At 40.8% G+C, this 12687-nt stretch overlaps 1 protein-coding gene across 1 annotated transcript; it reads left to right on the top strand.

The window, feature by feature from the left end:
- The first annotated feature begins 300 nt into the window (after positions 1–300).
- Positions 301–11877, top strand: NDUFA12 (NADH:ubiquinone oxidoreductase subunit A12). Its single transcript, XM_057424784.1, has 4 exons — positions 301–457; positions 3713–3795; positions 4752–4839; positions 11608–11877. The coding sequence occupies exons 1-4, from the start codon at positions 369–371 to the stop codon at positions 11786–11788; spliced, it is 441 nt and encodes a 146-aa protein (XP_057280767.1). The 5' UTR covers positions 301–368; the 3' UTR covers positions 11789–11877.
- The last annotated feature ends 810 nt before the right edge of the window (positions 11878–12687 follow it).

The raw sequence follows: 12687 nt of genomic DNA, 5'->3' as shown, positions 1-12687 counted from the left end.
GCAGGATGCGGGGCTGAGGCAGGATGAGGAGTAATGCGCTCGGCAGCACGGCGGGACAGCACCGAGCTGCCTGGAGGACAGTGTATCTCCCTCCTCGCGCGGTCTCAGGGCAGGCCAGGGAGAGCCACGGCGGGCCTGCTGCAAGCCAGACGCAGACTCCGACAGCCTCAGAGGCTGCGTCCAACCGCCGCAGCCTCACCAGGGAGCGTCAGCAACCACCAAACAAATGAGGGACGGCGACACAGCTCCTCCACCGTGCGCTCCGCGCTCCGGCGCCCGAAGGAGGAGTTGGTGCTGTCCCGGCGGGAGGCGGGGCAGCCCCAGGCCGGAACGGCTGGGGCGCCGGGAGCGGGCGGCACCGCTCCAAGATGGCGGAGTACGTGCAGCTGATGAAGAGGGCGATGAAGCACCTCGGCGGCCACGGGGGCGTCCGCGGTGCCATATGGCAGCTGCTGAGGTAACGGGGCGCCCAGCGTCCGGCACAGGCGGCGGGGGGCCGCACGTCGCCGCACTGCGGGGTCACCTTGACGGGTGCATGGGCGGGCGGCGAGCGCCCTGCCCCTCACGAAGTGGCGGGGGTGAGGGGCCGTCACCGCGGCGCCGTGGCGGGCGGCGGGCTTTGCTTGCTCCGGTCGGTGCGCGGCGCTGGGCAGGCCGCAGGCGGAGGCCGCGGCGCACCTTGCGGTCCGAGCGGCGGTGTGCTGGGGCGGTGCGCTGGGGCGGTGCGGCGCGGTTCGCAGCCCTCAGCAGTTGTCGGCCTTGGATACTGCGGTCAGAGCGTTCTCCAGCCAGGCCCCGGCCGTTGTCCTCTCATCTTTAGGCAGCTTGGTGGGTTCCTCGATGCTGCGCTGTCAGTACTGCCCTGGCAGGTTTCGTCTCTCAGCCTCCAGCAGTCCAGCCTAAGCTCTTCTTAGCCTTGTTGCCACAGTCGTGTTCACCGTGCTGACGCTCAGCGCTGCTGCAGCCACCTTCTGTGTTTCTGTGCATGTGCTGCTGCTGAAATCTTGCTGTGTAAAACAAGGAATTAACTCACCTGCTTCATGAGCTTTAACTCTTTAACACTTCAAACTGTACATCTGCCTCTTTGGCAACAGATTGTCACCACTGACCTGTGCTCAGCTTTGGATGCCCTCTAGCTCCAGTGGAATCTTCTTGCAGAATTAGTTGTAGCCTTTATTTCCAGCCGTCTCTGTGTACTTTGCCCCCCAAGCACAGAACTTCACACTCCTCCACGTTAAACTTTATCCTATTTTTATTCCCTGCTCACATCTCTACCTTGTGGATAGTATTTTGAATTGTGTTTTGAAGTGTGATAGCTGTTCTTGAAGCTCCTCCCAAACAGGAGGAGCTACGCATTTACTAAGTCTGAATGCTACATGGTCCAAATTTGGCAGTGTCAGTAATCTGTTATCTTTGTAGCTGGCCTTGGAAAAGTAATCAAACATTTCTTCAGGATCCAGTGAATGTTGTAGGCCTGACCACATAGCCAAAATAGCCTGGTTTTAATCACTGGGAAGTCAAGAAAGAGTACAGGATAGGGAGGATATGCAAGGTGAGGTTCTCTGCTATATATCAAGGTCTGTCTTACACTAGAATAGACAAGGCAAGATTTCTGAGCCCTCCTGATGCCTTTTATTCCAGTCGTCATAATAACCCTCTTTCCTTGCAGATTAAATTGATCAGTTTTGAACAGTTAAACATAACATTTTACACAGTTGCTGATCAGGCCTTACTCAGTATTTTCATGCAGTGGCTTTAATACTAGTTTTGTTCACTGGGGACAGCTCAGTTCACCTGGTACAGCCTAGGGTCAGCTTTGTTTTTTTTTCCACTCAGTGTCACCCCATTGACAGCTTGTTATTCCCTTGTGATATCCAGATGTTCTCCTTGCATTATGCACATAGTGCTGCAGATCTTAATAGTCTCCAGGTGCATCACCTTCATACCAGTGCTGTGACCATCGTACCATTGAGTTCCATGCTGGTGATACCAGTCCAGCCCTGAAGACAGTACCGTACCTCCTATACAACAGTGTAACCTTCTCTGTCTGGTAGTATCATAATCTGTCAGACTCCTGTGCTTTCTGGGGGATGGGGTTTCTGATTTGGTTTTGTTTTGGCCAGGAACCTTGTAAAGTGTTAAGTAAGGCTACTAACATCAACATTCTTTGTGGAACTTCACTAGAAACCTTGGATCAATTCTATTTCTTCTTTCAGCTGAGCATGTTGTTTTCTTCCTGTCAGTGTATTAGTCCCTTTACAGTTATTATACATTTTAAATCATTTTTTTTTCATTTGTTTGTGGTACAGTATTTCTGAAGTCAGCTTGTCTTTTGGGACATCTCAACTTTGTATTCCTGCTGCCTGTGATGACAAACAGCTTCTGACTTTTCTGTCTCCACGGTAGAAAGCAGCTCAGGGAGACCTTCCTCTTGCACAATGTTTTTTCAAGCTGTTAAGCAGTATCAGTTAAGACAATATACAATTTCCCTGGCTACTGTTTTACTATTATTGTTTTCTGTTGTCCTCCCTAAGTTGTTTTCTCCACTTTGTTTCCCTTTTCAGGCAGTAGCTATTACACTGGCAGTTCTCAAGAAGAAATGGAGCTGAGAAAATAAAAGTGTAGAAGAGTTTGAGTATTAGGTTTCACTAGAGTGCCTCTTCCTAAGCACATCTTAAGGAATGTCTTGTCAGGGAGCTTATGTGAGTCAAAGATCACAGGTTGTGCAAACACCTTTCTACCATGAAGGAAGAGAGAACAGACAAGACTGGAGGCAGTGCTCTCTTTTTTTCCGTTGAGAAGACTGAAGTTAGAAGAGAGTAATGCTAGGTGGAAAATCACACCTGATCCTCATAACGGTACCGACCACAAACATAGTCACTGCCCCCCTTTCATCTTTCAGGCCATTGAATCTTTCATCCCAGTTCAAGGAATAGACTTGGTGCTTACAGGAAGAGTGATCAAGGTGAATCTTGCAAAAACTGATGTGTTTTAGAAGTAATTACTTGGAGAAATGATCTACCCAAGTCAGGAGACTTTCTCTACAAGGGTTTTAGTCTGAATTTCTCTGCTTTTCTCTAAATGCTTACGTCTTTCATAGTTGTACAAAAGCTAGAAAGTAACAGTTGTAATTTAGGGTTTAGTGTGCATTTCCTTGGCAAGCAGCCACGATGACTTAAAATACTACTGTTCCTCTCTCTCCTGGCGGTTAATGCCACATGGACATGTGAGATCTCTCAATGTGCCTTAGTGCTGACCACTTTTCCACGGCAATTCAAGCTGAAATGCTTGTAACAAGTAGTTGAGAAGGATGGTAACATCTTCAACCAAATGTATTTAACGTGTCTCTGGGACTCCCTTCCACAGCATTTAAGGTTTTGTGGGTGTTACATTGTGTATATTGCAGAGTAGCTTGGTCTTCCACTATGAAGAGCTTTTAAATAAATAATAACCCCCAAAGGCCTTTTTGTATAACTTTTATTATCCTGTCAGTGGAGTGCACAGTAAAGTCATGCTGGCATTAGTTGCAGAGTTGGTGATTATGTTTTGCCATCCATAAGCTTGCATAGTTTTTTTGAGTACCTTTATATATATATATATATATATATATGTTTAAGAGTTTTCATTACAGATTTCTACCAACCCCTAAGAAACCTCTATCACAACCTAATACTAACATGATGTCAATTGAAAGTGTTTTGGGAATTCACAGGGTCAATGATTTGAAGACTGGTACACTGGTAGGAACTGACAAATACGGAAACAGATACTATGAAGACAAAAGAAACTTCTTTGGTATGTGTGCTAGTGTGAATACCTCCTGACTGACTGTCCACCTTTGTATAGCTTGTGTAGTTTCTGTTAATGAAATAAAACATGCTGTCTGCCTGACTTCCTCACACTTGACTTGTGTGAGTCTTAAAGAGGGGGCAAGAAATGCTTTGACATCTTCTGTCTCTCTGTTGCTTCTCTTAGTTCCTTTGACTACATAGTCAATCTGAAATATAGGACAAATGTAAGCCAGTCAGATGCTTTCCATATAGGTATGCCTATACAATAATGTAATTGAGGGCTGAATTTGGTCCCTGACCTAAAAGCTGGTAGCTTAAAAGGTGTGTGAAGAGAGAGAAATGCCTTTAAAACTGCCTTGCGGCTATGCTTACTTGTGTGAGCATTTCATGGCAAAGAGACACAGATTAGTTTAAACTTCCTGTTACTTTAAGTAATTCGATTTTCAATAACATTTGTAGAGTACTTAAAAACGTAGCACCTAAAACAACAAAGGTGGAAGGTGATGTGTAAGCAATTGACACGCTTGGTAGGCCAAGCTCTGCCTGCTGTACGTTAACTTGTAGGGTACCTGGGGAAAGCAGCTGCTGGTAAACATTGCTTGGTAGTTTTATATGGCTGAAACTTAGTTTAATCTTCAGCTACTAATGGCAATGTCCTTTTGGAAAAGACTCCTCCCAAAAACCTGTTTCTCTGCCTGAAAATTTTCTAAGTTCCTATTTCCCATTACTTATAAAATAGCTAATACTTGTTTCCTCATGAGGGCATTAAATACAGCCATATCAAAATACAGTAACAGTGGATATATGGAAGACTTAGAAAAATAAAAGCTGTAGAGGCTTCAAAATAAGTGCCCATAATGGTAGATACTTTTTGTGAAAATACTTTTCCTTGTTCTCTTCTTTATATGAAAACAGTTTGGTTTTTCAAGCTGATAAAATATTCCTGTTTGTTTATTTAAGGTCGCCACAGATGGGTCATCTATACTGATGAAATGAATGGCAAAAATACATTTTGGGAAGTTGATGGAAGCATGGTGCCGCCTGAATGGTAAACCATTTAGCTTAATAATGTGGCCAGACACCACGATTGCCTGTATATTTTCTTGTATTACAAAACAGAAAGTTAAAAAAATTAATTATAAAGTTTTCTTGGGTGCAGCTGTCTTATATATGGCCAGAAGATTTGAGACTAGTTACTTTTAATTTTAATCCCCATTCATAATGTTATATTGCCCACTGTCTTAACTGTCACACTCACTGCTTCTTGGAATGAGAAGAAGATTTTGCCAGCCAGATTGAGCAGGTGAAGCCAGTCTTCCAATTTTCCTTATTGTGATTCTGTCTTAATGGTTTGGCAAAGCATACAATAACATTGAGCAGCCTGAGGGAGAAAAAAATAGCTTAAATTATCCATTCTAGCCAAGAACCCAAAGAAGGTAAGGCAGTAATGGAACAACATTCCCTATTCTACAGCCATTAACAGCATAATTGTTTCAGTGGATATACCTTGATACTCTACAAGATGATGAACAGCAAAGGGCCAGGGTACTCAGCTCAGTATGTTGACTACTACTTGACTGTATTTTTTCTTCAGGTTTTATTTTCTGTTCATGCCTTTTAGTAATAAGTACAACCTCGAGTTCCAGAAGATCTCTGGCCACACGGCTGTTAGTACATTTTTGTCTTCCTAAATAACTCAGGAAAAACACATCCCAAATAAAATAACAGTATATGCTAGCAAAGCCAATTGCCACCTGATTCTTGGGGAGTATAAACAGCACTTCAGCCACAAAGCAGTGAAAGATGGTATGAAATTAGAGGTGCTTGGGTAGACTGAGCATTGGTGAATGCTGGCTTTTATTGTTCCTGTGACAGATGTTCTGTGCAAGGCTGAGATTAATTATGTAAGCTCCTAAATTGTGGCTGTCGTTAGAACATTTGAGAAACGTGTGGGTAGATTGTCTAGGTAGTCAGTTTTGCTTCGAATTCTCCCAGCATTAAAATTAGATTTAATACAGTGAATGCTTTTTTCTGTCTTCTCCAGTAAGAGCTTAATGGCATTGTTTTTTAGAAGTCGCATCAGAATCTCCAAAACCAGCATGTTCATGCCAGTGCTGAGCTGTTCCTTGTTACCTGCATAATAATTGTTGTTTTTATCCTTGCACTATTAGATTGTGCTAATTTTCAAGATGTTCCTTATTTTGAATGACACTTTTTTGTTGTTTTTTTCTTTGCTTGTGCTTATGTGTTGTTTATTGTGTGCTTAAAAACCTTAGTAAAGGGTTTCTTTCTGAGTATCAAAGTGATGTTTCTAAGATCAAGTAGCTTGTTTAAATCACATAAATTAGTGAGGTAGAAAAACTTGTTTTTCTGTCAATGTGGGAAAAATTACCCTGGAAGAAACAGTAAAAATTTAGTTATTTTCAAGACTGGTCAGTGCAGTGAGGCACAAAAGGGTAAACAGTCGTGTCTCCTGAGGTATTTTCTCAGGAAACTTAGTTGTGCCGTACTGTTCAGTTTTGGGGGTACTTTTTTGTATGTCCCATGGCAACCCTAGATGTTTATTCTTACGTAGGAGTCCTAGCTTTGTGACACATCTAAATCACTGGCATTTAATTCTATACTATTTAGATACATCTTTAAAAATAGAAATATTTTGAGTGGGAATAAACGCTAGTTTTTAAGACTCTTATTTATTTTTCGTCTGATGGTACACCATCTTAAATTTTTGAAGTGGCATAAACTTCTGAACTGAGACTATGTATTGTTCATGTATTGTACAAGTTTCTGTCCATGTCAACATTGGGGTTGTGCAGATACAGAGGGAATTGAATGGGTTTACTGGACCCAGAAATGTCTTAGAAAGAAATTAGGTTGTGTGAAATTACTTCTATTAAAACAGAGATGAATTTGGTCTCTAGTATAATAGTACCTGTCCTGTCAGTTGCAAAAAATGTTTCTCTCTTAAAACACTAGGCCTGCCTTCAACAGTTGAAAAGCTTAGCATCCTTTGGTCAGCTGGGAAGCATATAAAGTACTGTTGTAACAGCTGGGTTGTGATCTGAATACTTCTTCTAAATGCTGATTTTTCACGCCGGGTTTTAGTTAATTCAGCTAAGCAGAGCATTTTGTGGGTATATTGTTGTACCCTCTGCGGGTGGAAGCAGGTTTTACTTTTAGGCTGGTGTTACTTTCAGAAACTATTTTGGAACTGTCATGCCTAAAGATGGCACTTTTAAAGAAACTGACCAGAGCTAACATAGAGATTTCTGATTTTTCTTTTTAAATAGTAATGCTAACTAGTTTGTAATGATTTTGCAGTGCTTTTCTAAAAATCGTACTGTATGTAGGATCACACTACAGATTATCTTACTGATTACACTATTTTCTTGGGAGGAATAGAAAACACTAGCAGATATGCAGGAAAAACACTCCCTTTCTTCTGTGCATCTTCTGTGCATCCTGAAGAATAGTTTTGTGGACAGTTGTGTACTTTCAGGCTTACAGAATATGAATGATTGTTGAAATACAGTCAGGTGAACCTTACCATGTGTGATGAATTGGGAAAAAGCAAAGCATTTTGGAGTATTGAAAAGTTCTAAAAACAACTGTCTGGGAAAATAAAATGAGAATTCATTTAACTACCCTTTACCTTTTTTTTTCAGATACTAGAGAAAAGGAAAAAGCAGCAAGAAAAAAACATCTCATGTAATAACATACTGTAGTAGCAGTTTTAGGAACCACTGAGTATTTTCAGCATCCTGAAATAATTGACGTAATGTCTTCTAACAACGGATGTACTGAAATCACAGTCTGAAGGAAATCAGAAGAGTTGTTTTGACATATGTCTACTATATAGAGAATCGAGACTTGCTTTTTAAAAAAATATTGCCATACAAGAGTATGTAGGCTTGTGGTTCATTCTGATTTAGTTGTGTTATTTAACTCCTTGTGACTGTGTTTTCTTTTCAAAGATTCTGGGAGGTTCAGTTTGATTCTGCCTGGGGGGAGCGTGAAACTTGGAAACAAATTTTCCGCTTTTGGTGGGATTATGCTGTGAAGTAAGGCTTCCTTTGGAGAGTCCAAAGTCCATGCACGTAAAGCGTTGATATCCTAGATTCTAGCTGTGCTTCTCTTGCATCGTATTCAGAGTCTTTTCATGGCTCTCCACCCACTATCCATTTACCATTTATCTGGTTTAATGTAAGTTGGTTTGTGTTTTGGCCAGATACTTTGAAGAACAGATTGACAACTGGTTTATGTAAACAAATGAGTTAAAAATAATTTGCTCTTTCAATATGTTATGCCCAGTGTAAGAAGAACTACAATTTGAGAAGAGTTTCCTCCTTTTGCAGGGGCACTTCATTTTGCCAGCACTGTCCTATGTATAATGTCTGTCCTCTGCTTTGATGTTTAATTCCTTATGGTGCAAATCTGACATATTTGGAAGAAGCCTCAGGGGTGCTAACTTCATACCATGGAATAGTTAATGTTCAACTTCGGTTTAATAACCTACATCCTTTTTAGTTAATCTGACAGCTGAAGGAGGAAAGAATGTAGCATCTCAGACTTACAAGTGCCAATATACTAAGAAATGTAAAGAAATGTGCTAATCTCCTGTAAAGCTGCTGCTTTTAAAGTCTGCCTCCAAGGAAAACAAGCAAAAAGATTGAGCAGAAAAGTAGGGGTGTAAAATTTCTGCCCTTTTAGTAGCTTCATAGTACATTTTTTGGGTTTATAACTAGATTAAATGCTACTATATGGTTTCATGTAAATGGGGTGCTGTCTCATTACTATGCAATGGTATCTTATGGCAGCATGAATGAGAAATCAAAGTGAATCTCCCATGTGCAAACAAATAAAACCATGTTTCTTGACCCTTTTTCCATCTCTTCTTCTCTGCTCTTTGACCATAACATACATCTTCACTTCCCTTGTGTCTTACTGCAGCATGGTTAACTTGTTGAAAAAAGTGGATGCCAACCAATTGGCAAACATCCTGAACTTAACGTAGATGGTGCCTGAACCTTGCAGATGCACATATGGTAATAGCTACAGAGTTTGTGTAGCATCAGTTCTTGTTTGACAGCTTGTACATCATATAATTGGCTCCATTCCCTTGTAGCTTCAGTTGGAAACTTCCTTGCTTTTAAATATTTGTTTAAGACTTGGGGGAAAATTCTCATGGAGTCTTGAGAGGGTTTGACGGTACTGTCATCTGTCTACCCAAGGAAAAGGCCAGCAACTTTGTTAGCCTCAGTCTGCTTGATAGTGACTTTGCTCTGTGGTTCAGGAAGCTGCTTCAGTCTCTTCAGAGCTTCTGCTATCCTCCTGATTTTCTTTGCTCTATGTAAGTTGTCTGGTTTTTTTTGTAGGTTTTAAGTCATTAATTGCTTTTGAATCCTTTTTTTCCATGCATGGATTTATAGGGAGAATTTATATGGAAATCTGGCCATCTGCAAGATGTCAAATCTCTTTATTCATGCTATTCAATCTAGTGCATGAAAAGCTTTTCTTGAGCATCTGAGAACAGAGTCTGTGAGACATCAGAGCTTCAAAGGACTCTTTGAGGAAGGTTGTCAAGGGGAAAGTCTTCCCAAAATAAAGTTTTCAGATTTTACATATTTTTACTTAAGTGGAGAGTGAGAGCTTTTGTTTGAGACAACAGATTCTGTGCAAACTAAAATGGTTTTGTAAATAACATGCTGGGCTTCTGAGGGGAATCGTGACCAGGCTTAAGCCCTGAAACTCTTGTTTCTGCCAACTTTGATGCTCCTCACAGGAGGCATGATATCTCAGGTGTTGTGAAGCGCACTAGTACACAGTTCTTATGGGTATGAACTGGGAGAGGGAGTTCACCTAAGGTCAGAGCTTTGTATAATGTGGCCAGGGCATTTCAGAGGCTGGTAATATGTGGCGTATCAAAGACAGACTCCAGTTCTGGTGAAATCTGAAGACCTTTATTGTGTCTTGCATCCCTTTTATAGTCCACTAAGTGCGAAGCAGTAACTTTCCACTCTCTTACTTCCTTGTCATCCTTTTTCAGCAAAGCTACTAAGGGTTACAGATATTTACATAGTTTGGTCTGTCTTTGAGTTACACATCCTGATTTATCTTGCAAACTGCCTGCTTTGTTTTGCTAACCGATCTTGACACGTCATTGTTTTCTTCACTGTTCCCAAGGCTTAAGCCCAACCAGGGCAATAACGCCTGGATCCATTTCGTTAACTATTTCTGTCCCATCACCCACAGTAATGCCAGGTTTAAAATTGAGCAAGGCCTGAGCCTGTATCCTCAGACCACATCATGATTTGTAGTGCTATGGGGGTGCCTTCTTCCAGACAGAAATCATTACCCCAAATCTTTTATAATAGAAGTAGTGGAAATGTGTACTTCAAATCATACCAGACTTATGAAGGAGAGTGGGGGGAGGAAGAGAGGGATCCATTCATGTTGCCACTTGATATATGTATAACTTCCAAACTCCTGAGTGGATGATTTTTCCTATGGGAGGCCCTTCTTTACCTGTAAACAAGTTGGGTTTTCTTACCTTTAAAGGATTTTATAGTTCCATGTGGTTTTGTATTGAAGCCAGTTTTCTGACAGTCCTTAGTCTTATAACTTGTGGCTTTCGTTTTGGGGTTTTGTTTTTTTAACTTCTAGAAAATGAACATGTGAGATTTAGTACTAAAGTTATATCCAAAGTTGTGATTTTTAGCTTTTCTGAATTGTCTAGTAACTATTTGACTGGAAAGATAATCAACCTTCTGTAAAGCTCTTCAGATTTAGAATATACTTGTCAGTCTGTTTCTCACTACTTTTACTGAGGTTTTGTTTTGCTGTATCAATGAAGTGTGCCAGATTTGTTGCTAAAGGCTGAAGATGCAATTTTTAGGCTTTCTAATAATAACTGAAATAGAAGACTTCTTATTTTTAGGTCGAGTCTTTGACAAAAGCTGATTAGCAGAAGCCTCTTTAATTCTACCTCAGTAAAAAATACATAAGCTTGCAAAAAAAGTCATAACCTCACTTCTGTCAACTGTGCATGCAGAATGAAGAACTGGCAGATAATTACTCAGGTTTGAAAGTTGCTTTGGGCACTGTAATAGAAATGGGATGAAACCAATTCAGTTGATCCCTGCTATAGTGTTTCAGTAAATTGTTATGGAAAGTACTTTGCTTGATCATTAATGTTGTTTGCACAAGGGAGGATTCGAATTTAGTTCCTAGGTAAAGGATAATCACTATAATCACTCGGTAATTACTCCATTCCTGATTGGTATTAATCATCTCATTGTGCACTCAGTACACAGTTAGGTGATTGATTGTTGTAGGTGAACCTGCACCATTAATTCATATCCCAAGTGGTAGCTTCATGGATGCTTTGGAGTTGGTACTGAAGTTGTTGTGCAGCATAGTCTTTTGGTAACCAAACGAAAAACCTAAAACCCAACAAAAAAAAAAAAAACACAATGAAACAAGACCTTGTGGTTTTGTCATTTTGACCTGGCTAGCTGGTTAAGGCCATACAAACAGATAACAAATAGTCTGCTCAAATACTGAGCATACAGAGGAACAGGAAATTCAAACTTGGGTGTGCTTTCAGTTGCTTAGGAGCAGAACTCTCAGTTATGTTTGTGTAATTACTTTAAATCAGCATCCCATACCCTCATTCAAAGTCCTAGTGGATTAAAGTTATGCTACCACTAACTCCCCAAATAAATCCTTAGTGTCTTCAGAGGAGGACCCTTGGGAGGAAGGCTTGTTACAGGTCATGTAAGGTTCCTTAATGACAGTGTGTCTTTTTCCTCTTAAGGCATCGCTGGCTTCACTCAATGACGGATGACCCTCCAACTACTCATCCACCAGTTTCTCGGAAATTTATCTGGGAGAACCATAAATTCAATCTGAGTGGCACTCCCGGACAGTACGTACCTTACTCCACTACTCGCAAGAAGATACAAGAGTGGGTCCCACCTACAGTGGCTAGCAAATAACAGCAAAAAATGTGACTTGCCTTAGCTTTGGCTTTCAGCATAAATTGTATTTTCACTGGTTTTATTCAGAATAAAAGCCTTCTACAACAGCTTTAATTTAGCATATTGAATTGAGGGGGAAATGAGTGGGAAAATATTTGGAAGAGGTAGAGGACAGAATACATGGTAAGTCTTAATCTCATCAAGATATCGGGCTTTTGTCGTATTGTCAGTGGCTCCTGTCTTCACATAAGCAGCTCCCAAACACTTTATAGCATGAGAACCATTCCTGTGAGTCACTCCTCACATTTGTACCATTCAACAGAATAAAAATATAAACTTGAAATACAGGATTCTCCTATTTAACATTTATTCTATTATAGTTTCTGCATGGCAAATAATGTACTATTCATGTACTGTTTTAGGAAGTCATCTCTTTAAATATTTATAAGACAAGTTAGAATAATACAGCCAATCAAGGATTATAGTTTTTATTCATAAAATCTTTGTACATGAGTACAAAGTACATGTACAGCATTCATTGCTGTATTACAATATGATATCAGTCATAATACAAAAACTTTTAAGGTTATAGTAATCAAGTGACATCTCACCCCTTAAAGGAACTTGGCCATATGCAGAAGGCCCCCTGTCACGAATACCTGTTTTGATTGCTTCTGTGTTACTGAGATTCATTAGTAGTTAGTCTCACAAAGGTTTGGGAATAGGCTATTGTCCTGGGTTCAGCAGTAGCAGTCATTTTTTCTTCTTCTTAGTAGCTGGTACAGTGCTGTGTTTTTGACTTTCGGCCTGGGAACAGCACTGATAACCCCGATGTTTTTAGTTACTCCTCAAATGTTTTAGTCTGACCAAGGACTTTCTGAGCCTCATGCTCTGCCAGGGAGGAGGCGAAGCCGGGA

Source organism: Pezoporus wallicus, unplaced genomic scaffold (genome assembly GCF_028554395.1).
Source record: "Pezoporus wallicus isolate ANWC-B61680 ecotype Strahan unplaced genomic scaffold, APGP_CSIRO_Pwel_v1 scaffold_3294, whole genome shotgun sequence".
Lineage (NCBI taxonomy): Eukaryota > Metazoa > Chordata > Aves > Psittaciformes > Psittacidae > Pezoporus > Pezoporus wallicus.
The sequence above is the reverse complement of the archived record's forward strand: the minus strand, read 5'-3'. Positions and strand labels throughout refer to the sequence as shown.

What these genes read in the sequence shown, in the direction of transcription:
- NDUFA12 (XM_057424784.1), top strand. Translation starts at nt 369, where the DNA reads ATGGCGGAGTACGTGCAGCTGATGAAGAGGGCGATGAAGCACCTCGGC. An exon ending in AGACAAAAGAAACTTCTTTG is followed by an intron (nt 3,796 to 4,751) that starts GTATGTGTGCTA and finishes TGTTTATTTAAG; the next exon opens with GTCGCCACAGATGGGTCATC. An exon ending in AGCATGGTGCCGCCTGAATG is followed by an intron (nt 4,840 to 11,607) that starts GTAAACCATTTA and finishes TTTCCTCTTAAG; the next exon opens with GCATCGCTGGCTTCACTCAA.